Here is a 23,124-nt window from a genome sequence, read left to right on the forward strand (position 1 = left end):
GGAGGAGGGAAAGGAATCTGGGAAGCTGCTGGGCCAGGAAAAAAAAGGGACAGCTGCTACTGGAGAGGTAGAAGGAGAAGGAGAGATGCATCTGGGAGGGGAGGAGGGGAAGGAATCTGGGAAGCTGCTGGGCCAGGAAAAAAAAGGGACAGCTGCTACTGGAGAGGTAGAAGGAGAAGGAGAGATGCATCTGGGAGGGGAGGAGGGGAAGGAATCTGGGAAGCTGCTGGGCCAGGAAAAAAAAGGGACAGCTGCTACTGGAGAGGGAGAAGGAGAAGGAGAGATGCATCTGGGAGGGGAGGAGGGGAAGGAATCTGGGAAGCTGCTGGGCCAGGAAAAAAAAGGGACAGCTGCTACTGGAGAGGTAGAAGGAGAAGGAGAGATGCATCTGGGAGGGGAGGAGGGGAAGGAATCTGGGAAGCTGCTGGGCCAGGAAAAAAAAGGGACAGCTGCTACTGGAGAGGGAGAAGGAGAAGGAGAGATGCATCTGGGAGGGGAGGAGGGGAAGGAATCTGGGAAGCTGCTGGGCCAGGAAAAAAAAGGGACAGCTGCTACTGGAGAGGGAGAAGGAGAAGGAGAGATGCATCTGGGAGGGGAGGAGGGAAAGGAATCTGGGAAGCTGCTGGGCCAGGAAAAAAAAGGGACAGCTGCTACTGGAGAGGGAGAAGGAGAAGGAGAGATGCATCTGGGAGGGGAGGAGGGGAAGGAATCTGGGAAGCTGCTGGGCCAGGAAAAAAAAGGGACAGCTGCTACTGGAGAGGGAGAAGGAGAAGGAGAGATGCATCTGGGAGGGGAGGAGGGAAAGGAATCTGGGAAGCTGCTGGGCAAGGAAAAAAAAGGGACAGCTGCTACTGGAGAGGGAGAAGGAGAAGGAGAGATGCATCTGGGAGGGGAGGAGGGAAAGGAATCTGGGAAGCTGCTGGGCCAGGAAAAAAAAGGACAGCTGCTACTGGAGAGGGAGAAGAAGGAGAGATGCTTCTGGGAGGGGAGGAGGGAAAGGAATCTGGGAAGCTGCTGGGCAAGGAAAAAAAGGTACAGCTGCTACTGGAGAGGGAGAAGGAGAGATGCTTCTGGGAGGGGAGGAGGGAAAGGAATCTGGGAAGCTGCTGGGCAAGGAAAAAAAAGGGACAGCTGCTACTGGAGAGTGAGACGGAGAGATGCTGCTGGGAGGGGAGGAAGGGAAGAGAGTTACTGCTGGACAGGAGGAGGAGGGAAGGGAGAATGAAAAAAGGAAGGAAACAGCTGGCAGAGAGATTAGAGGAGGGGAAGGGGAGACACAGGCATGAGAAAGTAGAGAGATTGATGATAGGAAGGGGTCAGCAGAAAAATAAGCAGAGGGACAACGATGATAGATCTGGTGTAGGAGAGATAAAAATGAAGAGAGCAGTGAAGCTGGAATGAATCATGTAAATAGGAGAGAGGGGCACAAGCTGGATGGAAAGGGGAGAGGGACATAGAAAGAAGACAGATACCATATGGAAGGAGGAGAGGACAGATAGTGGATGGAAGGGGCAGATGCTGGATTGAAGAGACAGAGAGGGCATACGCTGGAAGGAAGAGAGTGAAAAAAAAGATTGAAAGCAGAAACCAGAGACGACAAAAGGTAGAAAAAAATAATTTTATTTCTATTTTGTGATTAGAATATATCAGATTTGAAATATATATCCTGCTAGAGCTGGTGTTAGACATAACTGGGGACTGCAAAACCCAGGCAGTGCTTCTTTAGCTTTCAGCTGGCTTAGGGCGCTCTCTGACCAGGGGGCAGTTGCCCTAGTTGCACTCCCCTAAAACTATTCCTGTCATGTGTTGACTGCAGTATTCTGTTAGCATGATATTTCTGTGTAGCATTCTGTAATAATTTGGCTTGTTCAGTTTTCTTGATAGTAGAGGGGATATATGTGAAGGGGAGGGGAGACAGGGGTTTTGTTGATCCTTGCTCTGAATTATTTGTATTTATAAAATTACAATTCTACAGAATATTGTTTCTTTTTATACTTTAATAAAATACATTCAATATAAAATCATAACTGAGGCTTGTGTGGATGGGATCAGATGATTTGTGGGGACCGAGCTCGCGGAGATGGGGCGGAAACGGGATTTTTAAATTTTAGTCCTAGTAGTTTGCCGGTCCACAAAATAATTATTTTTTTTCTGCCGGTCCACGGGTGTAAAAAGGTTGAAGAACACTGCTTTAGAGAATTGCACCTAGTGGTGCCTAAGTCCTTCTCCACCCCTAAACACGTCTACTTTGGAGTTAGGCACTGCTAGGAGCCATGTGACAGGCACCTAACTTTTGTAGACTCGTGCATAAAAAGATTGGCACCTATCACCAGATTAATTTTTATTTTTTTCAATTATGAGTTTGCTAAAGCTCATAACGAAGCCAATTTACTAATTACACCCTCCCCCCCCCTTTTACGAAGCCGCATAAGGCTTTTTTTTTATCACTGGTTGCAGCGGTATTAACTTCAACATTCATAGGAATTCTATGAGTGTCAGAGCTAATACCACCGTGACGGTGACAAAAAGGCCTAATGTGGCTTTGTAAAAGGGGGGGGGGGGTAAGTTAGGCACCTTATACAAAATTTCCCCCTTTGAGCATTTACAGTGACTACAAAATTCTGACACATTGTTTATTGTATTGCAACATAGCTTAAAATAAATTAAATGTTGTTTAATAGTAATATGTAAGTATGATCATGTCTCTATGTTTCTATGATTACTAAATAAGTATGGAAAATTTCATGTTGAAATTCAAAGCAATTGCTGAGAGAATAACAAAAAAACTCTAGGGTGTTACTTTTTTTCCTCTCCTTGCATATCTAGCTATATATAACAAAAACAAACATTTTTTCCCTCCCAGTATTATGCCTCCTGTAGGTCTTACATGTAAATCTTTTGCCAATTCATCTTTAGTCTGCTTGCAGGCTTCTCTAGATGGTATTGCTAGGACTGCTTCTTGTTCAACAGCTTTCAATTCACATGGATCTTTAACCTGTTATGGGTACAGAGAGAACACAGATAGCCTGATTAATGAAACAGAAATATCCAAGGACAAACCATTTAATCAGCAGCTTTAAAAAGAAAACAGCCAGGTTATTGTTTCTCTCTGCATTATCTTCTCTTTACTTAGGAGAGAGGCAGTAGGGCAGTGTTTCTCAACTCAGTCCTGGAGTACCCCCTTGCCAGTCAGGATTTCAAGATATCCACAATGAATATGCATGAAAGAAATTTGCATACAATGGAGGCAATGTATGCAAATCAAGTTTATGCAAATTCAATGTGGCTATCCTGAAAATCTAACTGGCAAGGGGGTACTCCAGGACCGAGTTGAGAAACACTGCAGTAGGGTGCCTCCCAAAGATGAAAGATTAAAGTGGGGGAAAGTGAGGGTATTATTTATTTAAAATATTTCTAATCCGCCTTTCTCCAAAGCAGCTCACAAATTTCCATACATAATAAAATACACATTTTAAGAGGAGACATACATTAGGTAAAAGAAAGTACAGTCACAATATTATATCATCACATCTTCAAAAGGACTACGTCTAAGCAATTGTCAAGTAACATCATTCTTCAACGTAGTACATAGCTTTCCAGTAATAGCTCAAAACACAAGCTATATATTCACGCAAAGAAAGCTTGAACAAACAGATGGGTTTTAAGCAACTTCCTAAATTGCAGAAGATTTCCACAAAATCGTAATGTTCTGGACAAAGCATTCCACATCGCTAGTCTGGCTATAGAGAAACAGGAACTCTTTGTTCATACATAATGAGTATTCTCTCTTTTTGCGTCCAACAACCTGTGATTCTCAGATCTCAGCTTCCATGGTGGAATGTACAATGTTAACTATTTTTTCAAATAGTCTGGCAGACAATTAAACACCCTAATGTATGAGTTTCAGAACTTTAAATTTAATGCTATGGGTAACCAATGCAATTGGGCAGCAGGATTTTGTATCATTTGCAATGCTTTGATACACACCAAAGGTAAACCCAAGAAGATACCATTACAGTAATCTACCTGCGATAATACTAAGGCTTGAAGTACCTGCCTCAAGTCACAATTTGATATTACGGTACATTCTTTAAGTGAAACAGTTTACGCAAGGTAAAATAACTACTTTCAAAATCTGAGCCTTAAATGTTAGATGTGCATCAAGTATTATTCTAAGCATTCTAACTTCTTCACAAACGTTGATCAAATGATCACCTACAAAGATCTCTTTAGGCTATTTCCTTCCAGACCCATAAGTTATCTAGTCCCCTCCTCCCTCTCCCTATATACAGTGTCATCCATATCCTGATCCTTTACTCCCATCTTCAATTTTTTCCTCATATGCAGAAAAGTTGTCTTGTTTTGGGTTTCTTTAAGTTGTTTTCAGCATGACTTTTGTAGAATTTTTTACTTTCAAAAACAGAAACTTGCTAGCGCTCCTTAATCCAATTGATCTAATTCTAGCTGTTTTACAATCACCTGCTTGATATGTGCTGCACCTTTTTTTTTTTACAGCTGTATTTTCACATGGTTGCCTTCTTCCCCTTAAACTTAAAATTGATGACGGAGGATCTGAGCAATTAGCATATATGAAAGCAAACAATATACTGTACATTAAGGGCCAGATTCTATAAATGGTGCTCAAAAATGGATGCTGGAAAAAAAATCAGCGCTATGCACAATTCTATAAAAGGTGAGAACCCTTTGTGTGCTAGACTTATCCCTGCTGTAAATGCTGGCATCCAGGTTGGGCACGTGGACCCATTATTCTGTAACAATGTATGCGACTTTTTGGATACCCCTCACAAACCCAAACACATCCACATACCCCACACCTCCAATCATCATGTCCTCTTTTGAGCTGCACGCGATGGGATTTGGGCACCAAGCAATATAAAATAAGCACAGTTACTTACTGTAACAGGTGTTATCCAGGGACAGCAGGCAGATATTCTCTACATGTGGGTGACGTCACCGACGGAGCCCCCTAGCGGACGTTTTCGCAAGCAGACTTGCTCGAAGACCTTCAGGCTTGCGATTGGCCCGCGCATGCGCGCCTGCCCTTCCCGCCCTGCCTAGGGTCTAAATCTCCTCAGCGTGTCCTCAGTTCAGATAGCAAGCAAAGAAGCCAACCACGGGGAGGTGGGTGGGTTGCGAGAATATCTGCCTGCTGTCCCTGGATAACACTTGTTATGGTAAGTAACTGTGCTTTATCCCAGGACAAGCAGGCAGCATATTCTCAACATGTGGGTGACCTCCAAGCTAACTACAATGGGATGGAGGGAAAGTTGGCAATTCAGGAGAACAGATGCCATAAAACAGACTGGCCAAAGTGGCCGTCATGCCTGGAAAAAGCATTAAGACAGTAGTGCGAGGTGAACGTATGATCCGAGGACCAAGTGGCAGCCTTACAGATTTCCTCAATGGGAGTGGAGCGGAGGAAAGCAACAGACACCGCCATCGCCCTGACCTTGTGGCCTGTGACTCGACCCAGCCTGAGCATAACAGAAAGAAATATAAGCGGCCAACCAGTTAGAAATGGTCCGCTTAGAGACAGAGCGACCCAAGCGATTAGGATCAAAAGAAAGGAACAGCTGGATAGCAGAACGATGAGGAGGGGTGCACTTCAAGTACAATCAAGAGAATGTAGAGCCACTTCTCCAGGGTGAGAATGGGGCTTCGGGAAAAACACAGGAAGAACAATAGATTGGTTGATGTGAAAATCAGAAACAATCTTAGGCAAGAACTTAGGATGGAAGAATGGATGAACCACCTTATCGTGATGGAAGACAGTGAAAGGTGGATCCGCTATCAAGGCTTGAAGATCACTGACCCGACGGGCAGAAGTGAGAGCAATAAGGAACACAACTTTCCAAGTAAGATACTTAAAGTGAGCCCGCACTAGCGGCTCAAAAAGGGGTTTCATCAATTGAGAAAGGACCATGTTAAGATCCCAAACCACTGGAGGAGGTTTGAGGGGTGGATGAACATGGAAAAGACCTTTCATGAAGCGGGAAACCACAGGATGAACAGAGATAGGCTTCCTGTCAATCAGCTGATGAAAAGCAGCAATGGCACTAAGGTGGACTCGAACCGAAGAGGACTTGAGCCCAGCGCCAGACACGTACAACAGATAATCCAGGACAGCTGACAAGGAGGCGAACAGCAGCTCCAGTGCCGAGTAGCACACCAGGAAGAAAAGCGGATCCACTTCTGATGGTAATATTGGAGAGTGGACTCCTTCCGAGACGCCTCCAGGACATCCAGCACAGGCTGGGAGAACTGGAACGAGGGCATTAAGTCTCGAGGAACCAAGCTGTTAAGTGCAGAGACTGGAGGTTGGGATGAAGCAGAGAACCCTGACTCTGTGTAAGCAGAGAAGGAAAAACAGGCAGAGGAAGAGGCTCCCTGGAACTGAGTTGCAACAGAAGGGAGAACCAAGGTTGACGGGGCCACCGAGGAGCTATCAGAATCATGGTGGCACGCGAAGACTTGAGCTTGACGAGAGTCTTCAGATTCAAAGGAAATGGAGGGAATGCATACAGGAACTCGTTCGTCCAATCCAAAAGAAAGGCATCCGCCTCTATCCTGAGAGGAGTGTAAACTCTGGAGCAGAAGCGGGGCAACTTGTGATTGAGGGGGGACACGAACAGATCGACGGCCGGGGTCCCCCAACGAGCAAATACCTGACGCAAGGTCCCAGAGTGGAGAAACCACTCGTGAGGCTGCAGCAGATGACTCAACCTGTCCGCCAGACAGTTCCGCTGGCCCTGAATGTTGCGGCGGATGGCCCAATCCCAGAGCCACACCGCTTCCAGGCACAGGGACCTGGACCCTGTGCCTCTCTGTTTGTTGATATAATACATGGTGACCTGGTTGTCTGTGCAAACCAGCACCACCCGGTCGTGAAGCAGGTGACAAAAGGCCTTCAGAGCGAGGAAAATCGCTCGAAGCTCCAGAAGATTGATGTGACAAAGGCGGTCCATATGGGACCAAAGACCCTGGGTGCGCAGACTGTCCAGATGAGCCCCCCAAGCATAGGTCGACGAGGACTTTTTGCGGAGGAGGAGCCTGAAACAGGAAACCTAAGGAAAGATTGGAAGAGAGCATCCACCAACGGAGAGACCTCTTCAACAAAGGAGTCATGACAATGCATTGAGAGAGAGGATTGTGATCCTGGTTCCATTGGGATGCTAGAGTCCATTGAGGAATACGTAGGTGAAGTCTGGCAAAAAGAGTCACGTGAACCATGGAGGCCATGTGACCTAGGAGGACCATCATGAGTCGAGCGGGCGCTGCAGGCAGATGGGTCACCATTCAACACAAACGGATAAGGGTCTCATGACAAGGCCGAGGCAAGAAGGAGCGGAGACGAACCGTGTCCAGGACCGCTCCGATGAACTCGAGAGACTGAGACGGGCAGAGGTGAGATTTGGGAAAGTTCACCTCGAAGCCGAGACTCTGAAGGAGCATGATGGTCAGATTTGTGGCTCACAGTGCTTCGTCGCAAGAGGACGCTTTGATTAACCAGTCATCGAGGTAGGGAAACACCTGCAGGTCGCGGAGACGCAGGGCCGCAGCTACCACAACCAGACATTTCGTGAAAACCCTCGGAGAGGCCGCCAGGCCGAAGGGGAGAACACGATACTGGAGATGGAGATCCCCCACCCGGAATCTCAAATACAGGCGAGAGGCCAGGTGTATCAGAATGTGAGTGTACGCCTCCTTGAAGTCCAGTGAGCACAGCCAATCCCCCTCGTCCAAGAGGGGATACAACGTGGGATGGGTGAGCATTCTGAATCGTTCCCGGACCAGAAACTTGTTCAGAGCACAGAAGTCCAGAAATCCCCCATCTTCTTGGGTACCAGAAAGTACCGGGAATAAAATCCGGAGTTCCATGATCCGGGAGAACCTCCTCGACCGCCCGAAGGTGAAGCAGGGCCCGAGCTTCCTGCAGAAGGAGATGGAGCTGAGAATGAGCAGAAGGAAACTCCCTTGGAGGCATGTCCGGGGGTACGCGACTGAAGTGGAGGTAGTACCCCTCCCAGATGATAGACAGCACCCAACTGTCGGTGGTAAGACTCTCCCACTGGGCATAGAAATGGTGGAGATGACCCCCGATGGGGAAGGGTGAAGACTCCAGAAAGGAAGCCCGAAGGCTCGGACTTGAATTGTCAAAAGGACGGCCGGTCTTCGCCGGGGCCGGCGGCTGAGTCTTAGGTTGACAGGGCTGCTGCTGCATGAGTTGTTTTGCAGGAAGCCTCGAGACAACAGGAGTGGATTTTTGCAGGTACCTCCGGAGAGGAATTTTACACTGGCAAGCTGGAGGAGCTTTTGGCTTAAGTTTCACCAGAGACGCAAAGGATTGCTCGTGGTCCAAGAGGCGCTTAGTGGCAGCTTCGATGGAATCATCGAAGAGCTCATGACCCACACATGGGAGATTGGCAAGGCGATCCTGCAGATTTGTATCCATGTCCACAATCCGGAGCCAAGCGAGGCGACGCATGGCGATGCAAAGGCTGTAAATCTAGAGGACAACTCAAAGACGTCAAAAGAGGCATAGTTGGGAGAGGGTCTCCTCGAGGAGACGGAACTCCCGACGCCGAGGTTCTGGAATGACCTCCCGGAACGAGTGGAGGACAGTGACACTGAACCAGAGGTAGGAAGTGAAGAAGTTATAATTAAGGACACGGTTCCCCATCATCGAATTCTGATAAAGACAGCGACCAAATTTGTCCATCGTGCGGCCCTCACTGCCCGGAGGGACAGCAGCATAAACCTTCAAGGGGTTTGATTTCTTCAAGGAAGACTCAACCACCAAGGACTGGTGGGAAAGCTGAGCACCCTCAAACCCTTTTACCGGGACAGTCCGGTAACGGGACTCCAACTTAGAGGGAGTAATTTGTAATTTGTCTAGTTTTTAAATGATTTTTATATTTTTACTATATTATTGTTATTGTTTTATTATGTATTCTTTGTATATGTAAATCGCTTAGTAATTGTGATAGGCGATCAATCAAATAACGAATAAACTTGAAACTTGAATATCTGTAATAGCATATGGTGTTTCCAGGTTCCAGAGAATCTGATGTAATGGGAGGCGAAGCGCCTCACGAGGTGTGTTGTCTACTCCCAATTCCGCTAGGTATTCCTGAGTAAAGCGGGAGTCGGATTGAAGATCTAGGTTCAGAGCTCTGCCCATGTCAGAGATGAAACAAGAAAAGGAGGAGGTCCGAGAAGAAGCCTCATCCTCCGGGGAGACTCCAACCGAGATCAGGGTGCAGCCGAGAACGAGGGAGAAACCTCCCTGGAATAGTAAGCCGGGGCCTCAGAGTCCCATGAACGGGAGACCGAAGAGGTTCGACTAAGGCGTGTAGGGGGCATCGAGGAAAGGCCCCGTGCCAGATGGACCGGGAAAGACCCCGGAGTTCGAGGAAACCACTGGGGAAGCCTCGGCGAAGATGGGGTATAGGTAAATTCCCCACCTGGCTTCGAAGGAGGCCCTTGAGAAGCCGGTAAACGCCTCGAAGGGGACAAGACACTAGAGTCCAATTCAAGGACAAGTGTGTGTCAAGAGGGTCTCGAGGGCGGAGACCTGCCCCGACAGGGTGGAGAAGCCTGGGGCTTTTTAGAAGAGGCGAGCCTCGCTGCAGTAGCAGAGAAAAATGTTGTCCCCGGCCTGGATCCCCAAAAAGTCACCGGTGACTCAGGGGAGGACGACTCGCTCGAGGGAACCTGATGGGTCTTAAGAGGAAGTGGGCTAACACAGCAACACCCTATTTTATCAAAGGTCTGAGTAGCGCAGTCTGACAAAGGGTGCTAGGGTGTGGCAGGCCGTACTGGGATGGATAGTGTGCAAGGTATTTTTGTTGGATTCTTCATTCAGACACCTACTTTTCATATGATTCTGGGTAAATCTAGTTAGCAATGCACTTGTGGTAGATAAGGCCGACGCCCTATTAAGAGCATATGAAAAGTTAGGTGCAGAGGTATAAAAAATTAAATATGGATTGCAGCCAGGGACAGAAAAACACTAGGGATTAATAGCAAGAATAAATCATAATAATATTCAGTACTTTATATAATTTGCTGAGGTATAGAACTATTGGATGCATATATAACACATTTCTAGAGGTATTACAATTATAAGTGATCTTTCTCTATCTTCTCTCTGCTCAGTATTCTTTGTTTCTTTCTTTGTCTAAAACATTTCAGTTTCGCGCCTAAAACCCTCGTGGTTTAATCCATCTCATGTTCCTATACCAAGCAAGGTCAAAATAGTTGACCCCTATATTCAGGCCTCTAGAGGGTTTCCATGGTAGCCTTAATTTAACAATTTCCATATGTTGTGGCAAATGACAGCAGATAAAGAACATCTGGTCTGCACATTGACTGTTCTCGCTGGGGGGGAGCCTACTGCTGTGCATGGGTTTTCTTTTGTGTGTCTTGTGCCAAATCAGCTGCTAATAAACAATTTGTCCCTAAGAAAAGGGATAGGAATATCTTGCCCTTATGCAGAAGAGCTGACCAGATCAGCAAGCTAGAACCTGATATCACTGACTATCACCAGTGCAGCCAGAGTAAGTCAGTACATGAACATGCAGGAAGATTTTGTTCAACCTAGAGCTTTTCCCAATCCAGTTAAAGGGTTAAATCCCAAATTGCACTCTGCTCCTGTAAGGCAGAGAAATAGAAACTCTGTCCCTGAGAAACACACACAGCTGAGGAGAGAGAGCAGTCCCATCCCCCTATCAAGGCTGAGGGGGTGAGACTATGAGCTCCGTAAAGAGCAGAGAGTGAGAGGCAGGGCAGCAGCTGTGCAAGCAGCAACCTGAGCCCTTACCCCAGCCAGACAGCAGCAGCAGCAGCAATGGCGATTAGGCGGGAGATGGAAGAAAGCCCTTCCATTCCAGTGGAGCAGCAGCTTGAGCCCAAGGAGTTTGTGAATACTCCAGTCAGGGCAACACAGCCAATTTGTGCTAATGTAGGTTTTTTAATTTTTGTGTTTGAAAATTGTTGCTGTGGAAAACTGCCTGCTAGGAAAGTGTTTCAGTTAAAACCAGTAATGGAACTTGGAGGATGTTTAAACTGCATATGAGAAAAACCTTGAAGTATATTTTTCCTGTGATTGCACTGCATTACGTTCTGAGTTGAACCAGCTGAGAAGTGGTTGGCTTGGCAACAGCTGAAGAAAGGCGCTTGTTTAGAACGGCACAGTCCTTACTGAAGTGCTCTGAGCTCTGGGGATAATAATCCTTCTCTATGAGAAAAACCTTGAAGTATATTTTTCCTGTGATTGCACTGCATTACGTTCTGAGTTGAACCAGCTGAGAAGTGGTTGGCTTGGCAACAGCTGAAGAAAGGCGCTTGTTTAGAACGGCACAGTCCTTACTGAAGTGCTCTGAGCTCTGGGGATAATAATCCTTCTCTGAGGTCTGTGGGAGAATTCAGTTCATGTTAAATGCAAAACTGTTTGTGACAATTTCTTATGCTGCTTGTGGAAGAACTCTATTTTGAAACCTTTTCTGTGGGACTTACAAAGTTGCTTAATTAACCTGAATACAAGGCTGCCCTGGTGAAGAGGACTATAACTTAAACTTAAAGTCCAGGAACCAGCAATTGAACTTCCTACTATTCTGAGCTTTTACTGAGAGCCTGTGTTTATTGGCTATTGTTCTTTTGTGTTTCTTGTTTTTTTCTGGAAATTATTTTGAAATATTTTTTTTTTTGCATTGCAAAACAGTGGTGAGCTTTAACCACAATCTGGCTTTGGCCAGAATAAAAGCTAGAAACCTGCTTTGTTGTCCGAGTCCTTATTCTCTCAGAAGTAAAAGGAATACTTACCTGCAGCCCTATTGCAGGCAACAGACAGACTTTAAACCTGAAGGGTTCCCTAAGTCAATGGGGACCATGCCAGCTCAGTATTCGTTAGTCATAGGACCCACTGCGCTATCCAGGGGTACGAACTGTGACAGTCTGTAAAACCTGAAACTGTCAGCTTTTCCAGAGAATGAGTTCCTATAGACATGGAGAACTATTTTTGATTCAAACTCCTAAAGATACTGGGTAAGAGAGTTATAATGATTTATGCCTATTCAGAAATTGCTGTAAGCACGTATATAATCTTATAAAACTTTTCTTTAAGCCTGTTTATAAAAGTTAAAAGGAAAGCTTTGTTCAAATAAGTCCAGCCTTTTGCAGTGATGTGCTAATGATGTATTACTGGTCATTGCGAGAGTACATAAGCAGGCACCAGCTTTTGATCTGGGGGGGGAGATTCCTCTCTCTCCTGAGCCAGTCAGGCTTGGGAGAGATGGGAACCCCCTCCCCCCCACACACACACACGTTTTATGGAGTTGGAAATTTATGTAAAACATATAATTAATTGGCAATGTAATCTTAATTCTCATTTTAACCTCAAGTTTAATTGGATATAAATTGAATAAATATTATTTGGATTAAATTACATGTCTGTGTATGAGTTACTAGCATGAAATACCATGTTGAGACGCAACGTGCCAAACGCATCCTCAGGTCTTATTATGTTACTAAGTTTAGTGGTTCTTGAGTATTTGTGAATCAAGTGCTATCATCAGTAGGATTGGAATATGCAAATTTGCTTTAAGATGCTCATAAAATTTTTCAATAAAAATTCTTTGCTTTGCTCTTGGTCAGTTTTCCTACACTTTCTTTCAGTCTACCTGCCCAGCTATCCTGCTATCACAATCTTTAAATCAGTTTCTGAAAGCAAAGTATTATTTACCATTCACAGGACATCCCTGTCTTCCAGATACCAAAAAAAGATTAGCCACTTCACCTGCACCTTTACCCTTGCTAAATATCGCAAACATCTAGCCAGAAATGCAGTGAAACTCACACAATCTGGTGCAAATAGAATACTTTTCAAGAGAGAATGGCCTTGTACTCAAGTTATAATCCTGTGTGCTGAGAGATACAATGGCAACATTAATTTCAGATATAAAAAGACTTCCAATTTCTAAAACGCATTATAGCAGATTTCAAATACAAGCCTCCTGAGCATGAAGTTTCTGTGCCAAGTACTTCTCCCCATAGATACAAAATAGGAATCACATTTGAGCACTTCTGGCACATGGAAGGTGAAAATATGCCTGCACTAGAGTCTCATTTCACCACCAGAGGAAGACCCAGTCCAAGGACCAACGGATCTGTATGGAATTTCTAAAGTATGGTTGCTGAAAGAGGTATACATCAGTCAGCAATTAAGATTTGTCTCACTTCAGTGTGATTTTATTTTTATTTACCGGTAATTACTGTATGACTCCGATGCCTATTCACTGTTCATAACACCATGCTGCACTAAAGCAACAGCAGAAGAAGCTTTAAAGATTAATAGTTTATGCTTAAGTGCACAATGCAGGTCAAAGACAGTGCTTTTAAGCAAACTGCTCATTTGTTGTGGCCTGAAGTATTCCCAATATGAACAGCAGATTCAATTGCACAGTAATATTATTTCCTTAGTCAAGAAATGTAACTAGACCAGTGTTCTCCCTAGCGTCTTCTAGCCGGGCACTCCGCCCAACTAATTTAGGTGAGCACCTGGCTTTCTTCCTCGGCTTCCCCCTCAGCATCCTCCGGATTCTCCACTAGCCTCATCTGTAAAACGCTTCCCTGTCAGCGTCCTCTGGATTTCCCCATAGTCTCACCTTTAATTACAGCAGCCTGCAGAGTAAACTGAGCAGGCTTCCTTCATTCTCTGCAGCATGTTTCCTCTGCCACAGTCCCGCCCCCGACATCAGAGGAGGGGCAGGGCCATGGCAAAGGGGACATGATGCGGAGGCCAATGGCAGCCTGCTAGGTTCACTATGCAGGCTGCCATAATTAACTTTAAACATTGGTCCTCGATAAGCGGCGGTCACAGCGCAGAAAACGACCTCTCTCGGTGGGTGTGGAAGCAGTGGAGGTAAGGCTCCGCCTGTTGCGAGGGCCCCGGCAGGATGGGGAGCATCGGGTGTAGGTTTTTTGGCATTCCAGTGGTTTGTCCCGATGTACAGCTATACAATGGGAGGGCTAGTAAAGGGTGAAAATAACCTAGAAAAGGACTTGGGGTACAGGACAATGAAGCTGAAGGCAGAGTGCGCAGCAGCCTCTAAGAAGGCGAACAGAATGCTAGGTATTATCAAGAAACGTATTACAACCAGGACGAAAAGTTATCCTGCCGTTGTATCGGGCGATGGTGCTCCCACATCTGGAGTACTGCGTCCAATATTGGTCGCCGTACCTTAAGAAGGATATGGCAATACTCGAGAAGGTTCAGAGGAGAGCGACGTGACTGGTAAAAGGTATGGAAAACCTTTCATACGCTGAAAGATTTAGAGAAACTGGGGCTCTTTTCCCTTGAAAAGCGGAGACTTACAAGATCATTAAGGGCATAGAGAAAGTGGAGAGGGACAGATTCTTCAAACTTTTGAAAACTACAAGAACGAGAGGGCATTCGGAAAAATTAAAAGGAGACAGATTCAGAACCAATGCTAGGAAGTTCTTCTTCACCCAAAGGGTGGTGGACACCTGGAATGCGCTTCCAGAGGGTGTGATAAGACAGAGTACAGTATTGGGGTTCACGAAGGGATTAGATAATTTCCTGAAGGAAAAGGGGGTAGAAGGGTATAGATAGAGGATTACTATACAGGTCCTGGACCTGATGGGCCGCTGCATGAGCAGACTGCTAGGCATGATGGACCACTGGTCTGACCCAGCAGAGGCACTGCTTATGTTCTTATGATAGCCCTGCCTGATGCTTTGGAGTCCTCATTAAGGATGTGTTTGGTGGGCCTCCATGTTTTTTATAGGATCCAGGATTGATGCTCCATGATGGGACTCTTTCTAGTTGCATCGTGATTTAGGTTTTCCTGTTGCAATCTTCAGTTCCTTTGCTGGTGAGTTAATTTGTTTCCAGTTTGGCTACGGACAGGTTCCCTTTAGGATCTGGGAATGGTCATTAAAAAAAAAAAATTTCTCTAGCTCAGAGCCTAGTCTATGGTGTGAGGTTTTTCTTGTTTCCTGGCCTAATTTACTAGCTCAGTCATTATATAATGGGTCACATTTGTATTTTAAGGATCTTGATGTTTTCACACAAATTTGAACAGGGGGGCTCAGCCAGCTTCAAGGATCTCCTCCGATATCCAGTGGCTTGGACTTGATCAGAATGGACATCTATGGGGAGAAGGTGCGGTATAGTAGTGCTTCCAACAGAGCCCTCATACCAAGTCAGATCCTTGTTCCCTGTTGAGTTAGACCCTGAGTTCTCTCCTCCCCTCTGCGTTCCCTGAGGGCCAGTTTTTATACTCTCTTAATTGGTTTACTGGTCCAACTTAGTCGCTGGGCTGTCCTGCATCTCAGCATCAGGTGCAGAAGAATGGAAGCTATGGTTTCCTTTGCTATTTGAACATTGGAATAGCGTTATTGGATCTGAGCAATGGTCCTTCTAGTCCAGGGGCCAATTCACTTAATATATACCTGGTGCTCACATGTGTGTGGTGCAGTGGTTAAAGCTACAGCCTCAGCACCCTGGGGTTGTGGGTTCAAATCCCATGCTGCTCCTTATGACCCTGGGCAAGTCACTTAATCCCCCTTTTGCCCCAGGTACATTAGATAGATTGTGAGCCCACTGAGACAGACAGGGTAAATAAATAAATAAATAAAAAGCAAATTAAAGTTATCTTGGACCAAGCATCAGAGGGGACTGAGAAGCAGGAAGAGCCCCAGTTTCTAAAGCACAAAGGGCCCTTTTACAGTTATGCAATTTTTGCATGCACTGTTTTTAGAATGAAAATGAATAAAGATATATTAAAAATATTTTTTTAAAAAGCCATGGTAGTGATTCTCCCAAGGCAAATGCACCAAAGCCCATTCAATTCCTATGTGCTTTGGTGCATTTGCCACTTCAGAATTGCTACCGTGGCTTTGAAAAAGGAGCAAGTTATTTATTACACATCTGTATTCATACAACTACTGCTAGAGACTCACAGAGTACACAAACTTCTAGAGGAATAGCTGTTAGTCTAATAGTAAAAATGATAACTCTTTAAGGTTCTACCAGCCTCTTGTAACAGATCTATTGAGACAAGTCTTCAAAGGCAAGAGTCAGGTGAGCTGGACTCTTGTTATCAAAGCCTATGCTTCAAAGTGCCATAGCCTCTGTATATTCCATGAAAATGATACAACAACCTACAAATCAAAGCTCAAGAGAAAGATTCCATTTATAATCAAAGTTAACACTCTTCACCCAGTCACTCATCCTATCCCACCCTTGAGTCTAAAATATGGCGGTCAGATTCTTTTCAGGAATGTGTCAAAGATATGAACCATCACATAACACACTGAGCCCAGACCTTACTGGTACGATCCCTGTCCTACTGCCAACTCATTATGGTCTGGAATTCAAAGACCCAGACTCAGAAATGTGAAAAATAATCTTCCAGCTGCACTAGAGAATGCACAAATCTATTATATGCATCACAGGCAGGAAAACAGAATAGGTTGCTACTTATTAATCTGAACATTTTCCTTTGGCTACATCATCAACATAATAGCCAGCACTCAAGGTATTAATGAGGCTGAATTAATCCAGATCTTAATTTGATTCAACAACAACAAAAATTGGTCTTTCTAGATTCAACAATCATAAGGGTTTTGTGAATTCAAGGAAAGCACAGTTACTTACCGTAACAGGTGTTATCCAGGGACAGCAGGCATATATTCTCACATGTGGGTGACGTCATCTACGGAGCCCCGATGCGGAAGCATTTTCAAGCAAACTTGATTGAAGATTTAAGTTTGCTCTGCTGCTCCACGCATGCGTGCCTTCCTGCTCCACTAGGGGGTGCATCCCCTCGTGGTCTCCAGTTCACTTAACTAGCCAAGAAGCCAACCTCGGGGAGGTGGGCGGGTTGTGAGAATATATGCCTGCTGTCCCTGGATAACACCTGTTACGGTAAGTAACTGTGCTTTATCCCAGGACAAGCAGGCATGATATTCTCACATGTGGGTGACCTCCAAGCTTACTGAAGAGGGATGGAGGGAAGTTGGCAATTTAAGCAAATAGATTTCGCAATACCGATTGGCCGAACCGGCCATCGCTTCTGGATAGGGAGTCCAGACAGTAGTGGGAGGTGAAGGTGTGAACCGAAGACCATGTGGCAGCCTTGCAGATTTCCTCAATAGGTGTGGACCTGAGGAACGCTACGGAGGCTGCCATCGCTCGGACTTTGTGTCCCGTTACTCGACCATGCAGTGCGAGACCAGTCTGAGCGTAGCAAAAGGAGATGCAATCGGCCAACCAGTTGGACAAGGTGCGTTTGGGAACTGGGTGGCCTAACCGGTTTGGGTCGAAGGACAGAAACAGTTGTGGGACTTTCCGGTGTGGCTGGGTGCGTTGGAGGTAAAAGGCCAACGCTCTTTTGCAGTCAAGAGTGTGGAGCGCCACTTCTCCGGGGTGAGAGTGGGGCTTGGGGAAAAACACGGGTAAGACGATGGACTGATTGAGATGGAAATCAGACACTACTTTAGGTAGGAACTTTGGATGGGTGCGGAGTACCACCTTGTCGTGATGGAATACCGTGAAGGGTGGGTCCGCTACCAGCGCTTGTAGCTCACTAACCCGCCGTGCGGAGGTGAGCGCGAGTAAGAAAATTACCTTCCAAGTGAGGAATTTTGGATGGCATTTGTCTAGTGGCTCAAATGGGGGTTTCATTAATTGAGCCAGAACCACGTTAAGGTTCCAAACCACCGGGGGAGGTTTGAGAGGGGGGTGGACGTTCAGCAGGCCCTTCATGAAGCGAGTGACTAAGGGATGGAGCGAGAGGGCTTTCCCTTCCAGGGGCTGATGAAAGGCCGCAATCGCACTGAGGTGTACTCGAATGGAGTTGGTCTTTAGGCCGGAATGAGATAGTTGAAGTAGATAGTCAAGGACCAGGGGGACGGGGACCGACACCGGGTCCTGGCTGTGGGAGGAGCACCAGGTTGAGAATCTGGTCCACTTTTGGGAGTAGCAGGTTCTCGTCGAGGTTTTTCTGGAGGCCTCCAATATCTCCTTGACTGATTGAGACACGGGGAGAGCAGTCAGGGGGAGAGAAACCAAGCATTTAGATGAAGAGACTGAAGATTGGGATGTAACAGTGAACCCTGACCCTGTGACAGTAGAGAGGGAAACAGAGGCAGAGGCAGTGGATCTCTGACACTGAGTTGAAGTAGCAGGGAAAACCACGGCTGGCGTGGCCAGCGGGGGGCAATCAGGATCAGGGTGGCTTGTACTGTTTTCAGGTGGACAAGCGTCCGCAGTATCAGAGGAAACGGCGGGAACGCGTATAGGAACCTTCCCTCCCAGTCGAGGAGGAAGGCATCGGCCTCGAGTCGGTCCGGGGAGTATATCCGGGAGCAGAAGAGAGGCAGCTTGTGATTGTGAGGGGACGCGAACAGGTCTATTTGGGGTGTCCCCCACCGTTCGAACACTCCTCGCAGGATCTGAGAGTGTAGTGACCACTCGTGTGGCTGGAGGAGACGGCTGAGTCTGTCCGCCAGGCAGTTTTGTTCTCCTTGTATGTACACCGCTCGGAGGAAGGTGTTGTTGGAGATTGCCCATTTCCAGAGGCGCAGGGCTTCCCGACAAAGGGGCCAAGACCCTGTCCCCCCCTGTTTGTTTACGTAGTACATCGCTACCTGGTTGTCGGTTCGGATGAGAACCACTCGGTCGTGGAGCAGATGTTGGAAGGCTACAGCTGCGAGATAGATGGCCCGAAGTTCTAGCACGTTGATGTGGCAGCGACGGTCTTGTGCTGACCACATTCCTTGGGTGCGTAGGCCGTCCAGATGGGCTCCCCAAGCGTACTCCGACGAGTCCGTGGTGAGTACCTTGCTGTGGGGTGGGGTGAGGAAGAGCAAACCTTTGGAAAGATTTGAAGAGTCGACCCACCAGCGGAGCGATCGTTGCAATGAAGGAGTCACTGTCACTGAGTGGTCGATCGGGTCCCGGTCTTGCCGCCATTGAGACGCCAGGGTCCATTGAGGGATTCTCAGATCGAGGCGGGCGAAGGGTGTGACATGGACGGTGGAGGCCATGTGGCCCAGAAGAGTCATCATCTGTCGAGCTGATACTGAGGTCAGCAGGGAGATCCTTCGGCTCAGACTTACTAACGCCTCCAGGCGCGGAGGGGGGAGGAAGGAACGGAGGCGAACCGTGTCCAGCGTGGCCCCGATGAACTGTAGGGACTGCGAGGGGCGTAGTTGGGATTTTGGGAAGTTTATTTCGAACCCCAGACTTTGTAGGTAGGTAATAGTCTGTTGGGTCGCTGAGATAACCCCTTCCCTGGACGGGGCTTTGATTAGCCAGTCGTCCAGGTAGGGGAATACCTGGAGGCCCTGGGAACGTAAGGTTGCTGCTACCACCACGAGGCACTTGGTGAAGACCCGAGGTGATGATGCTAGTCCGAAGGGGAGGACTCGGTATTGTAGGTGCCAGTCCCCTACTTGGAAGCGCAAGAACTTGCGGTGAGCGGGGTGCACTGGGACATGTGTGTACGCCTCCTTGAGATCAAGTTTCAAGTTTCAAGTTTATTATATTGTTTGATTAAACGCTTTTAAAATTTCAAAGCGTTTTACATAAATAAAATAGAGTAGACTTACTTATACAATTACTATTCATATAAACATACTGGGAAACAATTTGGACAAGAAGACAGCTGATAACATTAGGAAGGTGGGGAGGAAATACAATATTTATTTAAAGATTACATAAAAGGAAAACACAATGGGGAAATAAGGGAAAAAATGAGAAACCGAAAGGAAATCTGAAAAAAAAGAGAAATTGTAATCTGTCAGTTAAAAGCTTCTTTAAAAAGAAGACATTTAAGATTCTTTTTAAATATTTTTAAATCCTGTTCTAATCTTAAGTATAATGGAAGAGAATTCCATAACATTGGTGCCGTAACAGAGAAAATTGAAGCACGGCGGGTTCCTATAATTTTAAGAGAGGGGACGTTTAAAGTACATTGTGAAGATGATCTGAGAGTTCTAGATGAACTGTATGGGATCAAGAGCCTATCTATGAAGGCAGGAGTATTGGATTTTAATGTCTTGAAAACTAACAGAGGGAGCAGAGCCAGTCGCCCTCGTCGATCAGGGGGTAAAGTGTTGGTAGTGAGAGCATCCAAAACTTTTCCCGTACCAGGAATTTGTTGAGGCGTCTCAAGTCTAGTATTGGGCGTAGGTCTCCCGTTTTTTTCGGTACCAGGAAGTAGCGGGAGTAGAAGCCCTTCCCCCGTTGGTCGGGGGGAGCCTTCTCCACTGCTCTCAGGCGAAGCAGGTCTCGAGCTTCGGAGAGGAGTAGGGGTAGCTGAGTCCGGTTGGGAGGGCAATTCCTTGGGGGGTTGTCCGGAGGAATGGCCCGAAAGTTGAGAGAGTACCCTGATGAGATCACGCCAAGGACCCATGCGTCCGACGTGATTTGTTCCCAGTGAGGGTAAAAAGCTTTGAGTCGGCCCCCGATGGGAAGGCGGCCTGGGACTATAGCGGAGGGGGCCCGCCCCCATCCGCGTGTCCCGTCAAAAGGACGGGGATGGTTTGGTGGTCGCGGGCGGTTGGGACTTGGGCTTGGCCCTGTGATGGGCTTGCGGACGTCTGGGTGGGGGCCGCGAAAAAGCAGGGGTGGGCTTTTGTGGGTAGCGGCGCGGAGGGGCCCTGTATGGCCTGGATGCTGGCGGTTTGGGCTTTTGCCGGACAAGGGAGGCAAAAGAGCGTTCATGTTCGGAGAGGCGTTTTGTCGCCGCCTCGATAGTGTCATCGAACAATTCCTTTCCCACGCAGGGGAGGTTAGCCAACCGGTCCTGTAAGTTGGGGTCCATGTCGACCAGGCGCAGCCAGGCTAGTCGGCGCATGGCGACAGCGAAGGCTGCTTCTCTGGAGGAGAGTTCGAAGCCGTCGTAGGCCGCGTGGAATAGGTGAAGGCGCAGGTTGGAGAGGGACTCTAAAAGCAGGCCGAACGTTCCTTGCCGGGAGGCCGGTAGGTCAGTCTCAAAGGCTCTCAATAGTCCAATGAGGTGTTTGAGGTATGATGTGAAGGTGAAAGTGTAGCTTTGCACCCTAGAGGCCATCATTGCGTTTTGGTATAGTCTCCTGCCGAACTTATCCAGGGTTCGGCCTTCTCGGCCTGGGGGGACCGCTGCTGAGACCCGGGACGGGTGAGCCTTTTTCAAGGAGGATTCTACTAGCAGCGATTGGTGGGAGAGCTGTGGTTGCTCGAATCCCGGGTAAGGTACTGTGCGGTACTTGGCCTCCATTTTGGAGGGTACGGCCGTGACCATGTAGGGGGTCTCCAGGTTCCTGAAGAAGGCCTGTTGGAGTACCGGGTTGGGTGGTAAGCGAAGGGACTCTCTGGGCAGTGATGGCATATCCAGCTCCGCCAGGTACTCCTTCGAGTATCTGGAGTCGGACTGGAGGTCTAAGTCCAATGCGTGGCCCATGTCTTGGACAAAGCGAGTGAAGGATGGGCGAGATGTCCCCGGGGCCCCGTGCGGGGTCGTGGAACGAGACCTTTGTCGGGTGGAGAAGGATAGGGAGGCTTCCCTCGAGTATCGAGGTTCATGCTCTGATCCATGCTCTGAGACTGGGGAAGCACTGTGAGAGTGTTCCGGGGTTGTCGATCTTCGGCGTCTCGAGGAGCCCCTCGGAGACGATGCCGGAGTTAGGGGTACCGATCGGTGTCGGATCAGTGACCTCGATCCGGACTCCCTCGGAGAATACGTCCGAGGGGGAGTTCGGAGGATGCGCGGGTTGGAGAGTGATAACTCAGCCACCCTTAGTGGTCCCGTACGAGGTGTGGGAGAACGGCCTCGTAGTGTTGGTGAACCTCGGGCCTTCTTGGAGGTACGGCGGTTCGAGGTTTCTGTCGTTCTAGCCCGACGTTTTGCCCCTCGGCGGTCTGCGGAGGGGGAACGTCTCGGGTGCCTCGGCGAGGAGTCCGAGGAGGATGGGATGCGGCGAGGATTGCGCACCCTTCCTCGAGGTTGTTCGGTGCGAGGCTCAGGCTGGTCTGGCACATTCGAGGTCGAGGCCGATTGAGACTGGGCCATTGCAGCGGACAGCTCCGACGTGATCATCGCTCGGAGTAGGTCCTGGAAGACGGGCACGGACAGCATCGAAGGCATGTCCACTGCCTCGGTGCGCTCCACCGGGGGCGACCTCGTATCAGAGTATTCCCGTGTGGTGGAGGCACGGCCCGAAGGCTTGGAGGGCTTAGACGGGGCTGTAAGCATGGGGCTTCCGCCATGCGTCGCCATTGTCCCCGAGGCTGGCTTCTTCGCTGTTACAGAACCTGAAGAGGGAAGAGGGGACTTACCCGGGGCCGAGGCTTTCTGTTGTCCCGAGGACTTCGGGGTCGAGTCTCGAGGCGATGCCGAGGTATCCGGGGCCGAGGTCAAGGCCGGGGCCGACCTCGAGGCCGAGGTGGAGGGTTGGTCCGGGTTGAAGAGGTCCGCCATGCGGGCTTTTCTTCGGCGGAGGGCCCTGTTTTGGAAAATAGCGCACTGGGGGCAGGAGTCGGTTGGATGAGCCGCCCCCAGACAGAGGATGCACCGGCGATGCGGATCTGTGAGAGAGAGAAGCCACTCGCACCGGGTGCACTTTTTAAAGCCGGTCAGAGGCCGGGACGTTAAATCGAAAGTAGCCGCGGCTCGGTTAGCCACGCGGCCACGGGGACCCGGAAGCCTCCGGGTCGTTGAAAACGAAGCAGGAATCAAGTCAGAAGTAAAGAATTCGCGCACAGCGACTTAATCGTGAAAAAACAAGAAAAAATCGCGGTGCTAGAAGGCAGTTGGGGCAGAGCCTGAAAAACACGGCTTCTAGGCTCGCGGAAAATTTTGAACTGGAGACCACGAGGGGATGCACCCCCTAGTGGAGCAGGAAGGCACGCATGCGTGGAGCAGCAGAGCAAACTTAAATCTTCAATCAAGTTTGCTTGAAAATGCTTCCGCATCGGGGCTCCGTAGATGACGTCACCCACATGTGAGAATATCATGCCTGCTTGTCCTGGGATAATGGGAGAATCTTTAAAAAAAAAAAACCAAAACCCTCTCCCTTCTGAACCATTATAAC

The 23,124-nt window shown here is 47.9% G+C and overlaps 1 protein-coding gene across 3 annotated transcripts in view; it reads right to left on the minus strand.

The window, feature by feature from the left end:
- ATP2C2 (ATPase secretory pathway Ca2+ transporting 2) overlaps positions 1-23,124 on the minus strand; it is a 265,125-nt gene that overhangs the window by 220,464 nt on the left and 21,537 nt on the right. For all 3 annotated transcript variants that reach the window (XM_033943178.1, XM_033943177.1, XM_033943175.1), the window contains exon 2: positions 2,888-2,995. In XM_033943178.1, the coding sequence (XP_033799069.1) occupies positions 2,888-2,995 (108 nt within the window). The remainder of the gene's footprint in view (positions 1-2,887; positions 2,996-23,124) is intronic.

This window comes from Geotrypetes seraphini, chromosome 4, assembly GCF_902459505.1.
Source record: "Geotrypetes seraphini chromosome 4, aGeoSer1.1, whole genome shotgun sequence".
Taxonomy (NCBI): domain Eukaryota; kingdom Metazoa; phylum Chordata; class Amphibia; order Gymnophiona; family Dermophiidae; genus Geotrypetes; species Geotrypetes seraphini.